The sequence below is a fragment of the Amphibalanus amphitrite genome, unplaced genomic scaffold, assembly GCF_019059575.1.
Source record: "Amphibalanus amphitrite isolate SeventyFive unplaced genomic scaffold, NRLGWU_Aamphi_draft 001084F_arrow, whole genome shotgun sequence".
Classification (NCBI taxonomy): domain Eukaryota; kingdom Metazoa; phylum Arthropoda; class Thecostraca; order Balanomorpha; family Balanidae; genus Amphibalanus; species Amphibalanus amphitrite.
Window position 1 is genome coordinate 5,402 of NW_024882578.1, and position 22,816 is coordinate 28,217.

At 47.0% G+C, this 22,816-nt stretch overlaps 1 protein-coding gene across 8 annotated transcripts in view; it reads left to right on the forward strand.

The window, feature by feature from the left end:
• The first annotated feature begins 1,131 nt into the window (after nt 1-1,131).
• Nucleotides 1,132-22,816, forward strand: part of LOC122369919 (potassium/sodium hyperpolarization-activated cyclic nucleotide-gated channel 2-like) — a 55,801-nt gene continuing 34,116 nt past the window's right edge. For 2 of the 8 annotated variants that reach the window (XM_043345077.1, XM_043345078.1), the window contains exons 1-5: nt 1,231-1,684; nt 12,598-12,761; nt 13,299-13,435; nt 18,292-18,330; nt 20,160-20,297. In XM_043345077.1, coding sequence (XP_043201012.1) covers nt 1,380-1,684; nt 12,598-12,761; nt 13,299-13,435; nt 18,292-18,330; nt 20,160-20,297 — 783 coding nt within the window. In that variant the 5' untranslated portion in view covers nt 1,231-1,379. Of the gene's footprint in view, nt 1,685-12,597; nt 12,762-13,298; nt 13,436-18,291; nt 18,331-20,144; nt 20,298-22,058; nt 22,158-22,816 lie in introns of all 8 variants that reach the window. The other 6 variants (XM_043345076.1, XM_043345082.1, XM_043345081.1 and 3 more) reach the window with 5 other exon arrangements.

A 22,816-nucleotide genomic window follows, 5' to 3' on the forward strand; every position in this document is an offset into this window, starting at 1 on the left:
AGTACCTCGACGACCTGGCCGTGGGTCATGCCGCCGGCAGCCATGCCGACTGCCCCGCTGCGGAACGATTTGCTCAGCAGTTTCGCCATTCTGGACACCTGGTCCGCGCGCGCTGGGTACTGCCCCGGAAATGACCTCCGTATATACACCCCTTGACCGGTCAGGATCACAAAAATTCGAAGGTCACGTGACTAGAATGTAGCGTATATGGTCTGGGAGCTAGTACCGCTGAAATTATATTGATATTGCGCAGTAGAAGGCAAAACAAATGTTGTGGGAGGGTGTGACATTAATTTTGGGACACCCTGTATTTATCTATTTGACATTCAATGGATCCAGTTATACACTATTTTGCATATCTTTGAATTAATGTCATCAATCTCTTTGTCAGTCTTGATAGATCTGTGTTTGGTTGATAACACATCTAAGGAGTTTGTTCCATCCTATGCCAGTATTATCGCCAACTCCTGGTCATTGCCAGTGAATAGTTTATCTATGTACCTACAGTGTTAAAAGACATAAAGGCACGTCAGGTTTATAATAAAAACATTACAAAGTTGAACGGGTGAGTGTGATGTAAGACAGAATCGGCGGCCGGCACCCGATGGACCTGGATATTCGGGTGGCCGCTCAGGGTGCGATCCGTCTCACGGGCTCTGACACAGACCAATGGCACGTCACCGCCGGGCACCGGCGCCGGCGCACATCCAACGCGCGCTGGCAGCCCGGCACCACCCTAATGTCTCATCCCTAATGAATCCGCTCATTTTCCCCTCGCTATTTATCTGGTTTCCGATTGGCAAGAGACGAATGCCAAGCGGTGGCGATTGGTCGTTGGGCCGCTCGGCGACCGGCCATTGGTGACCGAACGTCCCCCGTCGGGGCGCCTGCTCTGCCCACAGGGAGCGCGAGCAGGACTCGGAGCAAGAGGACGCCGCGCCGGCCGCCGCTGCCCGGCCCGCGCCGCTCAAACGCGACCGCCGCCTGCCCAGTCTGCGGCTGGCCAACGGCCGACTCGGCGCGGCCAACGGCGCGAGCGGCGGCGGCGCAGCGGCGGCGGCGGCGGCGGGGTCGGCGGCAGCGGAGGGCTCACCGGCGCCGGCAGCGGCGGGCTGGGCAGCGGTGGCATCGGCAGCCTCGGCAGCGGCGGCATAGGTAGCCTCGGCAGTGGCGGCATCGGCAGTCTCGGCAGCGGCGGCGGCGGCAGCCTGACGGGCGCCGTCGGCGGCGGAGCGTTCGACCCGTCGGCACCTCCCCCCGAAGGCGTCGATACTGCGCCGCGGCCCACGCTGCCCGCCGCCGAGGGCAACGGCGCCTCCGACTCGCTGGTGACGGCCGCGGACGACAGCGAACTTGTCAGTGACTATATCTCTCCCGAAATGAACTACCGTGAGCAGAAGGTGCGCATTCAGAGTCTGACGGACGAGGGTAGCCTGTACGGCACGCCGCGGGAGGAGGTGCAGCATGGCGTGCCGCTGGCCACCGTCTCGTCACCGCCCACGTCCCCCACGGCGCACTACGAGCCCAAACAGGGCTTCATCCGGTACCAGCTGTCGAACCTGTTCCAGCCCACCGACAACAAGCTGGCCATGAAGCTGTTCGGCTCGAAAAAGGCGCTCATGAAGGAGCGGATACGACAGAAGGCCGCAGGACACTGGATCATCCATCCGTGCTCCAACTTCAGGTCAGTCCAAATGCAACCGTAATTCACCCTCGTCATTTGTGATAATCTGAACACAAGACCATTGCTTTCATTGCATGTGTTTCTTCTGCAAATTTAGTCACGTTCAGACGCAGTTTTGGTACACCTTAGTCTTAGCCAGATGACCTTATTGTGTGGTCAAAGTTTGTGTAACTGATAGATCATTTGTGCATTTGAATTTGCTCATAATCGGAAATGAACGTCTCATGAATTTCCTTAAGCGTTGCAATCTGCATACTTATCACACTTCATATACACTGAAGCCTATTGATTGCCGATATAATACCGTAAAGAAACCATTTCACTTTACTGTATTCAATCGGTTTTAATGAAAATCCGTTATCATTGATCAGTGTTGCCGTCGTTCACGAGACCGATTAATTGATGAGGAAGTATGCTAGGGACATACAAAGTAAACAGTGTAACAAAAACGTGTTAGAAGTAAAATCGTTATGATATTTACATAAATACCATTGAGGATAGCTGCTTGGGATTATTTGACTAGTTATTTAGTATCGATTGAAGCTGAACTGTTGTTGACCATGCCCCTATCCCGTGGTTTATGCTGGAAGGCTCATTTCGCGTTTCGCATTGGAGTGTTGTGTTTCATTTTGTAAAGCTCTGGTTAATTGGTATTCAAGCCAGATGCATTTCATCCTGACTCCATTCTAATTAGTGTTGCTGGTCCAAGCCTTTGCAGCCGCTCTAGAAATCGTTTTATTATCTAAAAGCCATAAACACGAGAGAAAACGTGCCCCTCAGTAAGCGTTTTCCGAGCACAGTGCCTTTTCTGGTCAATGCTCTACATACATTTGTTGTGAAGTTTGTCGTGCTGCAACGGTAGCTACCTATGCAAGAAAACTATCTAATGAACCTAATTTCCAGTTGTTTATTACACACTGCGCACCACTTGCTCTTTTCATCGTCACCATTTAATAAGATACGTTCGTCAATGCAGTACAACACCAAGCAAATGGCCGAGAGCACATTATCATCGAAATCTCTGTGCGGTCGAACACTTCTGCCGCATATTCAGACTGCCTTACCAAGCAATGCGGATCAAACAGAGGTCTTTGATGCCATATTATATTGTTGATATGCTATGGTCATCAAGATTCCCGAGATGACTCGCAGCGGAGACCCTTTGACAGATAATGTATCAGCAGCGATCTTCTGCCAGAACGCAGCATGAATATTGAACACCGCTCTCAACTGCGCTGCGTCCAACTCTAAGAAACTTGCGTGCCACTTCAACCGAACAGTGAGGCTGGTCCAGAATTTCTTATTCGGTAGTACAGATTTCAGGCAGGATGATGCCTGTCATGGGTCTTTAAACGCAAGTGATGGCTTAGGCAGTTGTTGGGGAGGCAGCTTTTACCGGGTTACTCAGGCGGGTTTGCTTAGTAATTTTGACAGTCTGCGCTTAGATCCTGGAAAATCATTTTCTAAGCAAATAGAACGGAACCTGACTCAGAACGGGCGAAACTATTGCAAAATAATTTGCATACCGAAGGTTGTTTCTTCATTAGACAAACACTATTCTTTAGAATTGTGTTTCTATTGAAAAACAAACTGAGGGTGTTTCCATTTCGGGATATAGTTTAATAAAAGAATACCGAAAGTCACTGATGGGCTGGTTATGCAATATGCCTACGACTTTCATCAATTCTAAAGGGGGAGAGTGGGGCACATTCGTGCAAAAAATGGATAAACCATATCTGTTCTTTGGTTAGTGCAATGGCAAAATTGTTGATTGTAGTATGGAAAGGAACTATTGCAGATAGTTTTCCTCTTTAAAAGTTATCTCTAAAATTATTGCTTCCATTAGAAAAAAAAGACTTTTAATAACTCTGAACATTTGCACGAAATTGCCCCACCTATGGGGCACATTCGTTCAAGAGGTGGGGCACTTTCGTTCACCCTGCAAAGTTCGAGAAATTACCGGGCATTACCAGAAATTTACCAAAGGAAATTGGCAGGAGGTCATTTCACTTGATTCATTTCGACAAGAATGCATTGCACAACATATGTAGAAAGAATGGGCTGGCCAACAAGAATGTGCCAACTGCCGGCCTCCGTGACCTCGCCAAGTTCGCGTGAATTGCTCGTCACGACGTCGCAAGCAGTCGAGACTGAGTCAGGCGAACGTCATTAGAGAAACCTACTACAGATAAAGTCATAAATCGCAAAAACTAAAAAATATGCACGAATGTGCCCCCAGGCAGTGCGTACACGAACCTGCCCCACAACGTTATTAGTAATATATTTCAAAATTTCTTTTTGAAAAAATGACACTTTTTCAACAAACAAGTTTGCAGCAGTTCCGTGAATAGAGTGAGCTTATTCACCCCCAATTTTGAAAACATTTCTGAGTCAGGATCACGAAAATGGATGATATGAGAAAAGTTTGGAAAGCTCACGAATGTTACAAATTTGCGTTTTTATCAAGCATGACAGCAGGCACAGTGTTGTCTTCTACACTGAGAAAAAAAATTATTCCCCTGGAACACCTTTAAGGGTGTGTACCAAACTGCACCTCGCTGGGGTGTCAGACGGGTGTCACTTTTGACACCAATACAGGTGTCATTGGGAATGAAACACCGGGTGTCTGACACCCTTTTAGGTGTCTGATACCCTTTTGGGTGCACACCCAAAAGGGTGTCAGACACCCGGTGTTTGATTCCCAATGACACCTGTATTGGTGTCAAAAGTGACACCCGTCTGACACCCCAGCGAGGTGCAGTTTGGTACACACCCTTAAAGGTGTTACGAGAGTGTCCATTGGATGCCAAAAAAGGTGTCGACACATTCTTACATTTATTGGTTCAAACAGGCATATCGCATACAATGGCATTCCTATCTTGTATACAGCAACAAACTATAAAGTACAAAAAATATGGGCCCTATATTTACGGAGAAATCCAATGAAAACTCACCGAAACACATCGGGTCCATTCACAGTGAGAAGTTGCTCGCATTTCAGCGATGATAATTAACCGTCGATTATCTCCAACCAGATGTTATTCCGCAGTTCACTTGCTTTCGTTTCCATGGTGCAATGCTGTGTTGTCATCCTCACTCCAGACTTCAAATTTCACCGAGTACCGCCCGCCTCGTCATTTGAATAAACACGGAGCAAGCTACAAATAAAAGCTAAACATTATCATTAACGCACAATCACTTGAAGAAGTACACTGCGAACAACGTTCGGCGCCACTATATCCACATAAATTCAAAAAAAAGCCCTGCCATCACTCACACCGCACACACACCACGTGGCACGCCGCCGCCAACTGAAATCTAACGGCTTTCCTGCAAGGTGGCGCTTTTTGATCTTCGCATGGTTGACGCCGTGACTAGCACACAAATGACGTCACACAATGAAGCTTGCTGATTGGGTAATGATTCAAACCACTGGACCTGCTGTGGTTTCTAGCAGTGCTACGGAGTCAGAGTCGGAGTCTGATGGAGTTGGCAGTTCTGGCCGGAATAGGAGTCCATTTTGGAAGACAGAGCGGGAGTGCGAGTCACTGAAAATCCGTTAGACACCGCATCCCTGGTTCCTAACACAAGTGACGTCAGAACAATTTATGTGATGATTTAGGTTCGAATACACGACAGCTTTCAAACATTTCATGACTCATGCTGGAATGTTCCTCAACAAATGACAACACACGTGAAGGTATCACAAGGGTATCAGATCCCTTTTAAGGAACATTTTTGTTTACACCTTTTGAAGTGTTGATGGTTTAGGGTGTTTGACACCCGAATGGATGTTGGTGTAGGACACCCATTAATGTGTCTTTCTGAATCCCATCATGGTGTGTTTAAAAGCGCGTTGCACTTGAAGGTTGTCATCGTGGTGTTGTACACCTCCATGATTCCCAAAACAACATTTTTGACACCAATCTGGGCGTTATATATGACACTGCAATGATGTCCGACACCCGTGAGACACCCCATGGGAATATTTTTCCTCATTTTTTTCACGCTGTTTTTGGTGTCAGATCCTTTTGCAAGTGTCAATGTGACACCTCTAGCAGTGTCGGACACTCTTAACATTCCGCTTCAATAAATGGCAACACCTGTGAAGGCATCATAAGGGTGTCAGATGCTTTTAAAAGAACATTTTTGACACCTTTTAGGGTGTTTGATACCTTAGAGTGTTTGATACCCGGATGGGTGTGGGTGTCGGACACCTATTAAGGTGTCATGCTGAATCCCATTAAGGTATATCTAAACGCTCGCATGCGAACGAACACTTGAAAGGGTGTCATCGTGGTGTTGTGCACCTTAATGATTCCCTAAACAGCATTTTTCAACACCAATCTGGGTGTTCGATGACACCTCCAATGGTGTCTGACACCCGTAAAACACCCCTGGGGAATAATTTTTTTTTCTCAGTGTACGGTGAACGAAGGGCGGCAATGATAGACATATTTCCATAATTTACCTTGAGCTCGTGCAGTCACTCGTGTTCCCATAAACTGCTGAAAACGAATGTGCCCCATGCACGAATGTGCCCCACTCTCCCCTATGGCTGCAAAAATGAGCAAATTGACATATTGGCTCCTACGCCTAGAATAAAAAAAAATCCTTGTTGTTTTGCACGTGGTGGGCAGTGTGTATGCTGACCCTCAGTTGTGGTCGCGGCATCAGCCCGCGTTCAGAACGGTGCTAGTCGCCCGGGGGTCATCACTCGTCCGCTCGGCTTGGAGCCGATACCGGAGATGGATGGCGACTCTCCCTTCTCTATGACGCACAGGGCTCCCGGCGCTATTTATTAGTACTTCGGAGAGAAGGTGCACCTTCTTTCCATCTACGTCTTTTCCTCTCTCTCTCTCTCTCTCTCTCTCTCTCTCTCTCTCTCTCTCTCTCTCTCTCTCTCTCTCTCTCTCTCTCTCTCTCTCTCTCTCTCTCTCTCTCTCTCTCTCTCTCTCTCTCTCTCTCTCTCTCTCTCTCTCTCTCTCTCTCTCTCTCTCTCTCTCTTTTCTTTTCTTTTCTTTCTTCTCGTCCTCAGACTTGCACACATTACTCATACATAATCATTCATTCATCTCTCGTACATTCCATTGTTTTCTTTCATTGCCTCTCATTTTACATTCCCTGCCAATCCCACGCCTATCCTTGCCTATGCTACACCTATCCTTACCCATCCCTTGCTCATCCCAAGCCCATCCCTTGTCCACCCCTTCCTATCCCTCACCCACTCCTCCGAGTCCGACCTCTCTCTCTCTCTCTCTCTCTCTCTCTCTCTCTCTCTCTCTCTCTCTCTCTCTCTCTCTCTCTCTCTCTCTCTCTCTCTCTCTCTCTCTCTCTCTCTCTCTCTCTCTCTCTCTCTCTCTCTCTCTCTCTCTCTCTCTCTCTCTCTCTCTCTCTCCTCCAACTCCCTCCCCTCCTCCTCCCCTTCCATCCATCGTCTTCTATGCCGCCTCGCCTCCGAGCCCTCTGAGGCCGGTGCCGTGCACTTGACCCGTCAGATAACGGTTCGAACAGGCCGGCCATTGTGGCAGCCACAAAGGCATCGCTGCCGCCGCCCAGCCACCGTCAGTACGCGACCCGGATGGCTGGAGAGCTGGTCGAGGCAGGGACGACGTGGCAGGATGTGAAATTTTTGTAGAGCACGGTGGGAACGAATACAGTCGTCTGTCAGTCTCACAGCCAGCCTAGTGTCTCATTACAAAACTGTGGAGAACTGACGTAGCTTTGTGGCGTGCAGTCGTCTCACGGACAGGAGCAATCACTGTGGAGGGAGACTGCTGCCATGGGCTGCCTCGCATTTATTTAGAAGTAGCATTCCGATTTCGAATCAGTGCATTGGACAGCGATATACCATTTTGAAATAGAGCATCGTTTTTTGCCAGAAAAGTATCGGTATGTAGTGGGCTTCCGCCATCGCTTTTGTGCATATGTCGAGCATTTCTTAAAATGCTATTTTCAGCAATGATGACATTATCTTTCATATAACCGATGCATGTGACTTTTGGATGCGGGGAATATGTTCACCAATCGTGCTCGCCCATTCCAGCATTGAAGCGACAAGCGTGGTTCTGGCGCACAAGAACACAACTGATCCTTTTGGGGACCTAATGATTTTCAGGGCTTCGAAGGCATTAGGACAATGCAGACCCTATTATAGAACCGTGAATGCTGACCATTGAATCTTGTCTGCTTGGCAAGTAACTAAATAATCGTCTCACAGCAGCAACATGACAGCACAAAATTTAAACCCACTTGAGTTTCATTTCCATCTGCCGCCTTTTCATTTTAGGCCATCTCTCATTCTTTTCTGGTCTCGAATATGTCTGCAACGTCATTCGAATCTTGGCACGTTCAAAGTGAGGCCAATGCAAGTCGATCCTCTTGGGAGACGAGTCGAGTGTTTCAACAAATGTCGTACCAGGTGAAGTGTTCAGAAGCCCGTCCTCCAGTTTCGAGAGTGAACTGCATGCGTATATTCGACGGAGGTGAGAAGTCTCAAGGCGTTATTTTGTGAAATAAAGCTAATTCCAGGGCTTTATCATAGGGCGTGCCAGTTGGGCTGAAAAGGTTTATGTGCAATACTGCAACACTGCAGAGTGCAGATGTTGCCCGTTTTTTTTTTTGTATTTGTATGCGTAAAAATAAAGAAGTATGTGAAAGTAGGTACGATATAAGTCAAAATACAAAGTTATTATGAGAAGATAAATAGCTGTGGTACAATGCAGCACACAATTCAACATACATACTAAACAGCATATCGGGCTTTTGGCTACTGAATGACGACAGCTGTCTGACTAGCTGTCCCGCACTGAAGCTGATAGGACTGATTATTTCCCCTTGAATGATTACCGGGTCGGACCTCGCACTGCAGGACTGCTGGCCTGCTGACTCCCTGTTCAGCGCAGAGGCGGCCGGAAGCTGCGGCGGCCAGAGCAGGGGGAGGGGGCGCTGGGGCACGGGGTAATGAGCGGATGGCGTGCCGCCTGATCGAACCTCAGCTGACGACACCAGACACTAGCGAGTGGTAATCAATAGTGGCCAGCGGCGGCACTTAGCGCTACCGCCGCCGGCCGGCCTGCGCGCAGCGTCTTCGCAGGGGGAGTCCCCCGCTCACCCGCCCCAACCCATCAGGGCCAGCCGGGCGCCGGCCAGCGGGCTCATCAGTCCCAGGGCGGTCTGACCCGCGGCCAACGAACGACACTTGACCCACTGACCCGGCGCGCCGGCAAGGACACGCAGCCAGCGCTGATGGCCGCTCTGAGTCGGCCATAGCGCGGCGCAGGACTGCGCCACCGAGTTGGAAGCACAGTTGTTTATTGTCTGTCTGTCTGTCTGTCTGTCTAGTTCTTTTTTGGATAGACGGGATCGGAAGTGAAGTCCCCGTGATAAAGTCGTATTTAGTGAATGAATTAGCGACCCTGGGACTGCTTTTAAAAATTCCATGAGATCCTGATAAATATTGAAGGCTCTTGACGTCGAGAGCATGGCCAGCTGGGACAGCCTGCAAGGTCAAGTCAGGTTGGCTGAAACAGCCGCCTTCTCGGAGCTCGCAGTCACCGAGAACATTACAGAATGAAACTGCGAAAGTAGCAGGACCGAGACGCAGTCGTTGAATAGTGCCTGGCACCCCAGTGCGGCGGTGCGTGAGCGAACACAAATACACCGGCAGATAGCGCCTGCTCCTCGTAAACCTATTAACGGCTGCTGCTTCCGCCTTTTGGCAGCAGCATAAATATTAATGTTCATGTCTTGGCAGGAATGGAACATTTGCATAGTTCTTAAGCAACTGTAACAGGTAGATTTCATTGATGTCAGATAGCATTAAAGGTAGTGTGCCACCTTTGAAAGATTTCCCATTTTATTTTTCCTAGGATAAGAAGCTTCTGTTTTTACCTAATATCGCAAAAAAAAATCAAAAATGGGCCTGGAATAGTGCCTTTTTCGCCTAAAAGTTTATCGGTTTTTAGATATGTATAACAACTGTAGTGGGCTCACCTGCAAACAGGCGTCGGGCAACAATCGCGAATGCGGCGCACTTGTGACAATAAGCAAAGGTCATTATAGTGTTACGACCATACGACGTACGGGAATGAGTTATCAGCTGTCTAATCGTAGACAACACAATGTCGAGCCTTAAACTGTAAGCCCGTATTGGTATTGTTTCTTTTATTTGGCTGTCGAACATTATTTATGGTTTGAAATATGATTTTATGTAAAATAATTGATATGATAAAGCCGTTTTATAAGTTATGACCCCATTTCACCACACGCAAGTGGCAGAAATGACAAGATCAGCTGACGCATTTTTCTTGGCCGAAGTCAGAGCGCGCAGCCCGACGCACCACCACCGCACCACAAAGTATGAGCAGAAGCCGCGCCCAAAGCCAGGGCCCCGGTAACGTGAGGTAGCCGAGTCAGCGGCCCCGGGCTATCACATGACACCGGGAGGACGCGCGGCTCCGGCTTGGGTCAGCGCACGCTGCCCTGACTCGGCTACCTCACGTTACCGGGGCCCTGGCTTTGGGCGTGGTCTACCGCACCACCTAACAGGAGTGTTCGAAACCGCAGGAGCTGATGATGAACGGGTTTATCGAAACTTGATTGGATGAGCATATCGGTAATAGCGATTTCAGTGTGTGCATTTATTGTTCATAGTGGTGTGAAATGTGGTTGGGGTACGACCGACAACCCGTCGGGGCGAATTTCGCACTGGGGTACTCAAAATTTGAAGAATTTAAGACGTTTCCATGAGTTTTGAAGGTATGGATAAGTTCTAAAAATCCGGTTCTCCTTATCTGGGCCATTAACTCCATACGGTCCAAGAAAGCTGGCACACTACCTTTAAAATAGAAATGTCTCGCTTTCACAACCGATTTGGAGTTGTAAGGACACCATACCAGAGCAACGATTCGCTAAAATTGCTCGTTTTGGCGAAAATACGAAAATATGTGGAATCCCAGTGACAAAGAGAGCTATGGAACATGTTCCGTGACCTTGTGCAGTAACCATGCTGTATCCTGTCATGTTCGATTTTTACAATCGAGTGAAGTCACATATGAAAGCGATTCATCCTTTGCCAGACCAACGCTAGCCGCTGCAGTGCAGTGGTGGGCGTGGCCCCGCGTACCCCTGCCATCGCTGCCGCCGTTCCATCCCATTCATCAAGACGACACCTGGACAGGCGACGGGGGTGGGGTCAGGTCACACAACCCACCGTCACCACCGCCATGCACCACCGCCGCGGGCAGGGTCATTTTCCCCACCGGTCCTTGCCCCGTCCAGTGGCCGCAGTGGGCGGCACCGACTAATGGAGGCCGAACATGTTCCCTGGGAACAAACGATGGACCACCGCGCCCCACCGCACCGAGGGCTCTACCTGAGAGAGCTCTGAGAACTGGCCGGTGCTCGTCATGGCCTTTTGTCACGGTTCTCCGCGCACGAGGTATTGAAAGAGCGGCACTCGCGGTACTCGATTTGTCTGTCACATACGAGTACGTCACATACGCCGGCAGTGCTTCCCAAATATCCAGCATCAACGGAATGGGTCGTCTATGAATGGCACTGCCGTAAAACACTGTACTGCACTATTATTACTGAAGTCCCGGAAGCCATTCTCTCATGACCCAAGGATCTGGGGCCAAAGTTCTAAGAATCCGCGAGCGACTGGCGAGCTGCTGCCAGCATTAACGACAAAACGGCAATCAATCGGGTACTAGCGCTCGAGGTGGTGGCGTGTGATGGCGTTCGATCGGTCACATGGTGTGTCCGGGTGTGTCGGAATGTGTCATAGTGTATCAGAATGTGTCACAGTGTGTCACAGTGTGTCAGAGTGCGTCAGGGCGTGTCACATTGTGCCAGGGTGTGTCAGGGTGTGTCACAGTGTATCAGAGTGCGTCAGGGCATGTCACAGTGTGACAGGATGTGTCACAGTGTGTCAGGATGTGTCACAGTGTGTCACAGTGTGCCAGGGTGTGTCACAATGAATCGGAATGTGTCAGAGTGTGTCAAGGTGTGTCAGAGTATGTCAGGGTGTGTCAGTGGGGCTGTTGGAATAGACGGGAGTATCACGCATGTCATGATAATTGACATGCAGTGGAAACGGTAAATATCGCAGGTGCGTCTGAAATGGCGAGCAGTCAAATATGTACATTCGTAAACGCGTGCTGTAAACCTCAAATATGCACCTTTATTATCGTGCTTCAACATAGCCAAATGTAAGCAAAGACTACACTTCACGCAGCATTCGTTCACTTCTTGAACCATTGTCCCATTTGATGTATGTAAGTACATTTAGACTCAGGCACCAAAAATGTCCAGTTTGTTGGCACATCTATCACCTGACGATGCTGCACTTGCAGATGGCAACAGCACATCCAAAAATGCGTTGCTTCTCACAAGTTTGCCGAAGGGATATTGTCGAGGTCAGGGATATTTTGGAGGGAGTGAAGCTTCATATAACTCCTTAAAAAGATGCATTGGTAGTAGGGTGAAATTATCTACCGTCTTAGTTGTAAAAGTGAGGCAGATTGAGCAGTGACAGTAAATCTTTAGCACGTACTGCTTTCCTCATCTCTGCTAATCATTCTCTCCTATCACGACGCAGTGAGAAAAATAATGGTCTTCATTAAACCAGCCGAGACTTCAGCAAGCTGTTACCCTTCAGGGAATGGCCTCGTAACCATCTCTTATCTGAAATGATCTACGGCCATTTAGAACTAAGAAGCCGCCAAAGAGCTCCCTACGCATCTCTTGAGTTGGCTATCTAACTTGTAGAGGCAGAAAGGGTAATTTCAATAATGAAATGATATATTGAAAGAGCCTACGAATTCAGTCAACAAACAACCAGGTCTACCTGCATTTGTTCGTCGCTAAGTTACATTCACGTGCCTGTAACACGTTTCCTCTCGTTTCAGGTTTTACTGGGACCTGTGTATGTTATTACTCCTGGTGGCAAACCTGATTATATTGCCCGTTGCGATCTCCTTCTTCAACGACGAATTGAGCTCACGATGGATAGCGTTCAACTGTTTGTCGGACACCATCTTTCTCATCGATATCATTGTAAACTTTAGAACAGGTGAGTGTCAATGAGTTGTTACACTGGTCATTTATCTTATAAATAGCCAAGAAGCATTGCTTTGTGTTCAGCTATGGAGACGAGCAAAAGGCGTAAATGCAGCTTGTACAAATATGAGAACTATGTTAGTCTAAATGCGACTGAGCGATTGATTTCACACTTTTGGCATTTGTTTGCTTTGAAGCCTTCAGTGATTTATAAGAGATTAACTATGCATGCAACAAATCATATGTCGAATTTGTTGTATCTGTGGCAAGTCAGTTCAGGTTTATAGCCTCCGTGATCACTAGGGTCAATGAGAGGAATAAAAACAACCTTTCTGTCTCATTAGAATTACACTCTATTAAGTGCTTCAAAACATTGGAAAATTGTGAATAAGCAAGTTTATTTGTGCCGAATAAAAAGCAGCCATCATGCAACTCATAAGCTAGTGCTAGTGTCATCCATTTTTGTTTAATGTTTTTTTCTTCTCTTTTCTTTCTTTTGAAGTAAATAGCTAAATGTATATTTTTATTGAGACTATGCGCATTTTCACAGGGATAATGCATCAAGACAATTCAGAGCAAGTGATTTTGGATCCCATCTTGATAGCAAGACATTATCTGCGTACGTGGTTCTTCCTCGACCTCATATCTTCCATACCACTCGACTATATTTTTCTCATCGTAAATCAAGTAAGTTGAGCTCCTTAGATGGCATTGTCATATGATCTTATGAAAGCGCTTTCCTTTTTCGTAGTGTCCCATAATATCTAACGTTGCATGATGAACCGATGGACTTGTCATAATTTGTAGCTCACTTTCAGTAAGACTAAACTAATCCATTAAACGACAGGTCGTCGCTACGAAGGAGAAAATCTTTTCTTTAATGATGCGAAATTTTTCACTTATAACATCATAACATGCGTCTTTTTATGCAAATAGTGTCCACATTTGCTCTCTAAGCTTGAGCTCATGAGGCATGCTAGAATATTTTGGCAAATCGATAAACGCACTGCGTGGCTATTCACTCAAAACTTTTTTACTACCTCCTGGAGAGTTCATTTTCATCAAACCCGCAAGATAATAGTATATTGAAAGGGTAACTCGCTGCTACCATTATGTGCATAGTAACGGTACGTGGTTAATATGAACTTATTCGCCAGCGAAGAGTATTATTACCATGTAAATATCAATATCACTCTCGCGATCCAGAACATCACGGAAACTCTTTCCTCCTGGGTATCGTGACTCGGGTACAGATAGTCGTTTCATGCGTGGATTTGTTTACCCTCGTGAAGATGATATTTGAAATGGAAACAATCAGCCAATCAGAAACGAGATCGGCCGTTTGCGGTTTGAAGGCCGCGCGCATCTGTCAGTTTTCGGCCGTTGGTCTCCGAGAGCGGATGTGAGCAGTGTCGGTGCCGCGCGGCGTGGCCGTTGGTGATTGTGCTTGTGTGTTGTTCATCGCCTATAGAGCCTCTGTGGACATTTTATTGTAAGTACCGATGTGCTAGAGCATTGCGTGCCGTTGAGTGGTGCTAATTTGACCTGGTTAACAGGACCCCGTGCACGGCCACGTGGCCTAGTGTTGTGAGTACGTACATTAATTTTGTTGTGATGCTACAAGTTAATGCATTTTGTTGGTGACTTTGAAAAAGCCTTGCACTGTAGTGATCCAGTCTCATTATCTCACGCAGACGGGCGACCACCCAGGAACGCCGTCGCTCACTTCAAATATTGTGCACTCTGCCTAATCCAATATGAGGGCGCTGAATGTCTTGTATTCATATTCAAATTGCATTCAAGTTGTATCGTGGTGTTTATTTACCGCTTGTGCATTGCTGAACGCTTTGTATAAATTTGTATGAATAAGTGAAGAGTCTCACAATGTTCATGGTTGGTGTGCCCCTCGTATTGTTTGTACGGAAGCCAAATATACCTACATTGTTGCTCTTGAAGCATTTTTTTTTTTTAGTTGGTGAGCTCCGGTTAACAGAAGCTTCGCGAAGCTTCTGAAGGAAGCGTCTGTGGGTCTGTTACCATCCTCTGGGGGGTTTACACTAAAGGAAAGAGTAAACATTACCATGAGACAAAGGGTAGGCCATAAGAATATACTCTCTGTAGGAGGGTAAAGCACAGAGTAGATGATGCGTTACTCCCTAAAAAAGGGTTCCGTTAAAGATTTACCCTTTCAAAGAGTGTAACCCAAAAAATGTTACACTCTAGACAAGAGTAAATCAAAAGAGTTTACCATTCAGAAGATGGTAAAAAACGTCTGTGTGTCATGTTACCCCTCCCTGGCGAGTTTACTCTTCATGAAAGAGTAAAATTTACCATCTGGAAGGTGGTAAAAAACGTCTGTGTGTCAAGCTACCATGCTATGACGGGTTTACCCTTCAGGAAATGGTAAAAAAGTTTTCAGTGTTTTGCCTTATACATACATCTTAACCCTCGCACGACCAGGCCATTTCTCATAACACGAACGACCAGGGGGGGGGGGTTGTTACGACCCCCCCCCCTGGCGTTTCGAAACGGAAGATCGTAGAGCTTAGCGGAAAAAACCAACGGATTGCTCTCAACGAGATCTCGCGATTGGTGGTATATTTTTTGGTCCTAGGTCAACATTTGACCTACTTTTGACCGGTCAAAGGTCAAATTTTCGGAAAAATAGACTTTTTTCAACTTTCCGCGGCGATTGCGGCAAAACGGTGGGAGATATCGAATGAAACCTTCGCTATCGTGTTCCTTGATCAATTCTCTATCGTTTGGTATGTATTTCGTTTCCCTAGCTCTAAAAATGGCGCGTTGGGAAGCCGGAAGTCGGCAAGGTCACAGTCGGCGGCAGAAATTCGAAAAATCAAAATTTAAATTTTTGAAATCTGATTGTATTTTTGGATTTGGAAGGTCCATTTGCTCCTTATAGAAGCTAATATTGCTGCATATTCCCATTGAGGTGACAAGAATTAGCAAAATAGTGGTTCGGGCGCTTTTCAAAAATAGTACCGGACGCTGTTCCTCTTATGACGTCATAATTCCGTGACCTGACCTGACCCGGTCAATTTTCTTGCACCACACGATAGCCAATGCTTGCCCCAACATGCATGGGAAGTTTCATCATGATCCATCAAACAATGTGGGTATCACCGGCAGAAAGCCTAGGGATTCGGCGCACACGTTTGGTAACTGTCGGCCGGAGGCTGTACCTCTTATGACGTCATAACTCCGTGACCTGACATGACCCGATCAATTTTTTTTCGGCAAAAGATGCGCAAAGGTTGCCCCAGAGGGTATTGAAAATTTCAGCCCGCTACGACAAGCCGTTTAGCGTGCACTTCGAAAAAACCTCAGGGGGGGTTGATATAACCCCCCCCCCCTAGGCGTTCTAGGGTTAAAGTCCAATTGGAGTGTTATAAATGAGAACATCTTTAACAGATCTTGACTACTTTTATGAAAGTTCCTTGCGTTATAAGCCTAATAGGTTAAGTAAACAAGACCATTTTCCTCAATCCCAACCGAGTTTTCAAATTTTAAGAACTCTTTTATTGCATATTTATTTTTAAGAAAAACTGTTCCTCAGGATTTCGAAAAGTTATTCCTGTGCTCGATACCTCACGCGGAACCATAACTTGTACCAAGCTGGCTCCAAGGCATTGGCTGCTGCGACTTTCTGAAATATTTCTAGGCAAGTCAATGAACAATTTCTTTATATATCTATCTCACGTGTTTAGTTTTCGTGGTTCCAACGCATACTGAGGTCCACGCACGACTGCTCCAAATTTATCTGGTCGACCGGCGGCCCGATTGGTTTCCTGTTCGGGTGTCGCAGTCGGTGTGGTGCCGTGTCGCCGACCGGCGGCGGAGGGCTCGGCGTGGCGCGCGCGGCGCCGCCTCTGATTTGTTGACCCCGCAGGCCGGCCGGCCGGCCAGATTGATGAGGCCGCCTCCATCCCGGTCAGCCATTCGATTACGGCCACGGGCGCGGGGCACGCGCACAGCCACCCGTGTCCGGGCGACACGATCAGAGGGGGGGGGGAGACGGCCGGCGCGCAGCACGCCACCGGATACGGAGATCTCTGGCCCCGGGAGACGCGGGGAAGAGCGGCAGATCGAGCGCTAACAGCAGAGATTATCGGGCAACGAGCATATGGGAGGCGAATAGTTTACTAATTATAGTCACAAGTCTATTGTACATACCTGTGAAACGGGACCACGGCTTCCATCTGTGGACATGGTAAATGTTCAAAGAATTAAATGTTTTTGTTGCGAAGGCTCTGTACTTACATCATGCGCAGGTGGTTTTAGTCGCGGTGATCTGTGCGAAGACACAAAATCTGTAGTTACAACAACGTTCAAACCACCTTTCAGTTGCAGACGAATCTCACGTTCATTCGATGTGCGACGCGGTACAGCTTCACACTTGGAGATGCTCTTTGATGTGGCTGGAACCGGGCCTCTCTGCGTTGTATCTTGAATAACGTCGATCGACTCTACCGCCGTGAGAGGAATCCTTACTATGGCCTAAAACAGAGACAACGAATATGCTCTATTGGGGAAACAAACGCTTTAATTGGTCTGGCGACACGCGCACAGACTCACAGCACCACAGCGTGCTGGTGCTGGGAGCGTCTACACGGCACAGCGCCTCTGCCCGCCCTGCACAGAGAAGTCGGACCGGGCCGGTCCCTCGCCGCGCCGGTGCAGGCGCCAGTGACCGATGGCTGCTCGGCCCCGCTCTCTGGCCAGTTGTGATGATAATGAACACGCTGTGACACCGTTAGGCCTGATAATGATATTACTGTGCCGGTCCCAGTAATATTCGCGCGGTGAAGGGTTACTGATATGACGGAAGCTGCTGGGCGAAAGTGTATGCTTCTCATGCCGAGGCTTCGAGTCAAATTTACAGGAATCTCACGCTTGTGAGCGCCCGCTGATACTCCATCAACTAGATGATTTATGTATCGGCATTGCCCGGTTGTGTAGTTTGCTGTACCCTTCCGTAGAGCAGAAATGGTAACTGATCCGTAAGAGGAACCCTTACAATGGCCTATGGCTATGACCTAGACAACGAATGTGCTCTGCTGGCTTTATTTTGTTCACTGTTGCGCACCAGCGCAACTTAGCTGTGATCATCCGTCTTAAATGTTTCACCTTGTTAGCTTGATTTTCACATGCATCTAAGTGGCTCATATATGTAGCGCTGCAAATGTTCGTCGGCTCCACCTCCTCTCCCATTCACAACCAAACGTGCCGCGTAGTCCACCATTGAACTCCTTTGGCATCCCTCGCCAGTAGGGTCGTTAGTTGAATAACTTGAGCCATTCCCTCCGCCTGTCCCATCGATCTAAAGACGTGCCGGCGTCTCTCTGCCGGCGGCCGGTGAGATATAGCGCCGCACCGACCCCGCGGCCGGTGTCTGCCACTGGCCAGACCCCAGACTCAAAGCCCGGCGGACAGAGGAGAGAGGTAGATGGAGAGATGAGAAGAGAGGAGAGGAGAGTCGGCCAGTCGCGCCCCGTCACAAACGTCTCTGTTCTATTGTTCCCTAGATCTACAAGAACCGTGCCGCTGATGGCGAAGCCGACCAGGTCTGTGTCGAGAGTGGGCGACGACAGAGGTCGAGTCCGCGCCGCGTCCCCTCCCTCTTCCCGGGAATGCCTCCACGCCGCGTCCGCTCGCATGCTTCCTGTGCTCGCTGCTGCATGCCGGCTGCATGTGTTAAAAAATCAGCTCGAGAACTGTGCTATATGTACTGCTGACACTACCGGCGAGTACGAAGGTAGGATCACGGCATCGCAACGCTTTGTGTGTTCCACAATAGAGTCTAGCTAGATGTCGTGCTCACATCGTTTGCATTAGTTTTCATCCAGTTCCAGAGTATGTCCAACATGATCTTTTGGTGCCAATTTCGTTATTATGTAGGTACGGGCGTTTGATATGCTCTAGCCGTGTGAGAGTGGCATTGTGTCAGTTTGTGCCTAGATTAGGCAGGGTGCATAGTGTCCAACTGTGCTGGGCTGGCTCAACTTCCTTCAAGGGGATCTGAGCCACCCCAACTTGGGTCACCGTGTGTTGCATTTAAGGACAGTTTTCATGCCATTGATGACTTGCATGATGGCTTGAAGAATTTACGATGATTCATCACTCTCAATCGCTGTGCAGGCTACGCTCTTGCTTGAGCAGTACATAAAACAATGCGAACGTTCAAACTCAGTTAATTTTTGCATAGTTGTTGCCTTATTTTGATATGGAACCATGCTCAGAACACCATGCTTAGCATGCAAAGGGTTCGTGTATGACAAGTTTCGAGCCCCTCCTAGAATTTGTCTATACTCACCGTGGCTTAAATTTATAAATTGCTGGCTCACAAAAAAGAACCTGGAAACAGCTTTACATCACTCCAAAACTCTCATGCAGCTCTGACAAGCCCGAACAGACAAAATAACAGCAGTTATTTCAGGAATCATGGTTTGCCAGTGGTTATCTTACAAGGATCAAAACATAAATATCATGGACATAGGTATCTTAAAGTATCGTATCGTGTCGTAAAGTATCTATTTTCTATGCAACAGTCAAAATGGAAATTACAATAAACCACTTTTAATGCACGTCCCAAAAATATCGCCACCAATATTTTCCTAAACCTGCATATCATATTTTTTTCTATTGAAGTCCAAAGACTTTTGCTGAGCCGATTGTATTACTTTTCGTCTCGAATTATGTAGTCCCATTCCAAATGCAATTATATTTTTTTCGAAATTTGGCATTATGCACAGCACTGTTTGTGAATGTTGTTATGACATAATGGCATGCAACTATACCCCATCCCCATGCAAGATCTCAAGGCTACCATGACTCAGCTTATTCCGCTTTCTGATCAATTATTCTTGATAATAATTTGTGTCAAAAACCATCGATTGTTCTCATTTTATATCACAGCATCCGACGGAACAGACACATTCATTTTCAGTGAAAGTCATGAAAAGAATGTAGAACATAAAAGTTTGTTGGGATAACAGATCAAAATTGCTTCAAAACTATCGATTGACGCGTAAAATTGGTCACACATATACCACTAAATGTAACATTCTTATTGCTGTTTCAGTAAAAAAGCAGGACGTAAGAAATATATAAAGCTGCGGTACAAATGACACATTTTATGCCCATCATCTATAGCCAACTCATAAAAGTGTGACCGCAGGGTGATTATGCTTTGGTGCGCCAAAACCACAATAAATCGTGCATAACGTCACAGCAGTATGGTCCTGCAAACGGACATCACAGTACATTGCAATACTGAGCCTATCACTTGACCTCTAGTTCACCACGCGACACTCCGCCGTCCGCGACACCCTCCCCCAGCCGCTGGTCAGGTGTCAGAGGGCCACTAACCTGGCGTCAGTTCACGTCGTTTCAGGACTTCACGGAAAGCTTCCAGATTCTGCACGCCGGCCGCGCGCTGCGGATCCTCCGGCTGGCCAAGCTGCTCAGTCTGGTGCGGCTGCTGCGACTGTCGCGACTCGTCCGCTACGTTAGCCAGTGGGAGGAAGTGTATGTGAGTGTTACCACTTCCCCGACCGGCGTCCTCCTCGGTGGGGTAAATGGGTTGAGGGCACCCGCGCGTCGCGCAGAAGAAATGGGCAGGTTTCTGTCAGGTCCTGTAGATCAATAGATATTGCGCCGTACTGGCGAGCAATGATTTCGGATTAGAAACGCAGATATGTAGACGTGGGTCAATGGGTTGTGTGTCCCCTCGGTAGTTTTTGTGTATGTCTCCTGTGTACACTAAATATCTCCTGCTTGGCTTCTTTAACTTGAGTTCTACACATCACGTATATTCAGTCATTTGGGTTAATTAAAATATGATTTCCAGTTCAGTTCATTTGCAGCCTCTCCTTTCTAACGGAAATCAGAAAATCAGAAGTTGTGCTCTAGAGTGGGAAGCGTTTGCGTGATGCTAGTGTTATTATCTTCCTTTATTGTAAGGTGTCCGTTTAAGCAAGGGCCTTATGTGACGGCTTTGCACCGTATTCCAAAACCCGGGATTATTCAGGTGACGTAACGAGCATATTAACATCGTGTAAATCGGGTCATTAACTCCGGTCTCTTTCTTTATGCCCCGGCAATCTTCTTTAATGCATGAGCATGCTAGCAAGGCGCTGGAGGGCTCGGCAGCCTACATTTTGTCCATAGAGGGAATTGTTACCAACCTCAGATTTTTTTGGCGACGAAAGAAACAAAGAGCGAAGAAACGCTGCAGTTATTGCTATTGGCAGATGCTTGCCGAGTGTCGCAAAATGAGCTGGCGAAATGGTTTGGGCATGCGTTGGAACATTTTCACTTAGCGCGGATGTCACTTATGCATAGTTGTCCAGTCATTTACTTTCGAAAACCCAGCTACCTTACGGGTAAAGTCAAACATCATCAACCAGTTTATCGGACCTCAAAAACAAAGCAAAAGTGTGTCTCTTTCACTTTTGTCAGTTGAAACGAAGCTGAGATCTATCGCCACAGTGTGCAAAATAACAAATCAGTTTAGTTTAGTCATCTGCAGTTGAAAATAGGGTGAACTGATATTCCTTTTTATGTGTTGCCATTTTCTGCGGTAAACGAAATCAATTTCAACTGATGTCACGCTGAAACGTTTGAGCTACTTGACCTGAAAATGCTACTTGATTTTACGCTCGACATAATGAATTAGGACGGACCCTGACATCACCGATAAACTTGCTTGCATCTTAGGATTCCTTTTCTTTAACAACGCTACCAACGCTTGCAAGGAATGGTATACATTTTGGTCAAAAAATCAGAAGAGGTATAAAAAACTGCACAAAATAGTGACAACTAATTTGCTTCGACTTGAGTACGCAAACGATGCAAGAAAGTTATCGATTCGCCTAAAAAAGCCGCTGCTGATTTTCTGCTTGTTAGCTCCTTGCTTAGGTATGCACTATGCAGTGCATCTGCCTCACAGGTTTCTGTTATTTTGGCAACGCTTCGATATTTTCCTCGTGGTCTTTAGTGAATATATCAAACGACATCCACAAAATGTATGAGCTCCAATGTCGCGTATACTGTTTGGCTTGGCAACCAAACAGATTTGAATAAAAGATAAATAATTCTAACGTGATAGTTGTGCCGATATTTTCTTCAAAGAAGGCATCAATGAATATTGATTAATAATGTTGTTGATTTGGCGTGTTTATGAATGTACCTTTGTGGCTTAGAGCATCTGTTTATGCAATGCGATTGACATTTCAACGATTCCAAAGATAATATCATAGTGTTTCTCACACAAGTATTGTTTGACCTATAGATATTACAGAAGCACCAAAAGCAAGCGCGTCAAAGACGAGACGCCAAGGCAGATGCTCCCAAAAGTAAAGCCAAGTTGAAATCTGGTGTGTTGGTGAAGGTAAAAGACCACTTTGGTTGCATGAGTCTTTTAACCTGCACGGCCTTGAATTTATTTACTTTATTTTGCAGTGTTCAATCGTAGAAATAGTGTAGTTTAGTTTTCCGACTTAGGTGGTGGAAAGAACACTGCATATACACACAGTGTATTGTGCAGGGCATCGATATTTTGCTAATGGCTACGAGTATATGCGTCGCTGAATTTATGAAAAGCGTAATTGACAATAGCATCTGTTTGCAGTACAAGTATTCCAGGTTTCAAACAAATACCGAACAAAATTGTTAAGAGATTTAAAAGTTTTTATTAAGGATGTATCATGATTTCCAGGAGCTTCAGGTTACTGGAAATGTTTCACATAACTTTAAACGTTTCTCCATTATATATAATCAGAAAAAAGATGAATTATCCTGGAATCAGGAAATGAATGAAGAGACGAGGAGTGTGTGCATAATAAATGCTAAATCCTTTTTTCTGCAGCAGTGCTTCAATTTCCGCGTACCTATAGAGCGCTCCATTTTGGTGTATGCTTCGTGCGGAACTGTGGGGCGGCTTTTGCAGCACCTGCACGCGGCACTGTCAGTGGTTATGATGAGGAGCCGTTGGGTTGGGGCGCTGCGCTGCCGGCCCCGCTCGCCGGCGGTGCTTGCCGTAGTTAAGTG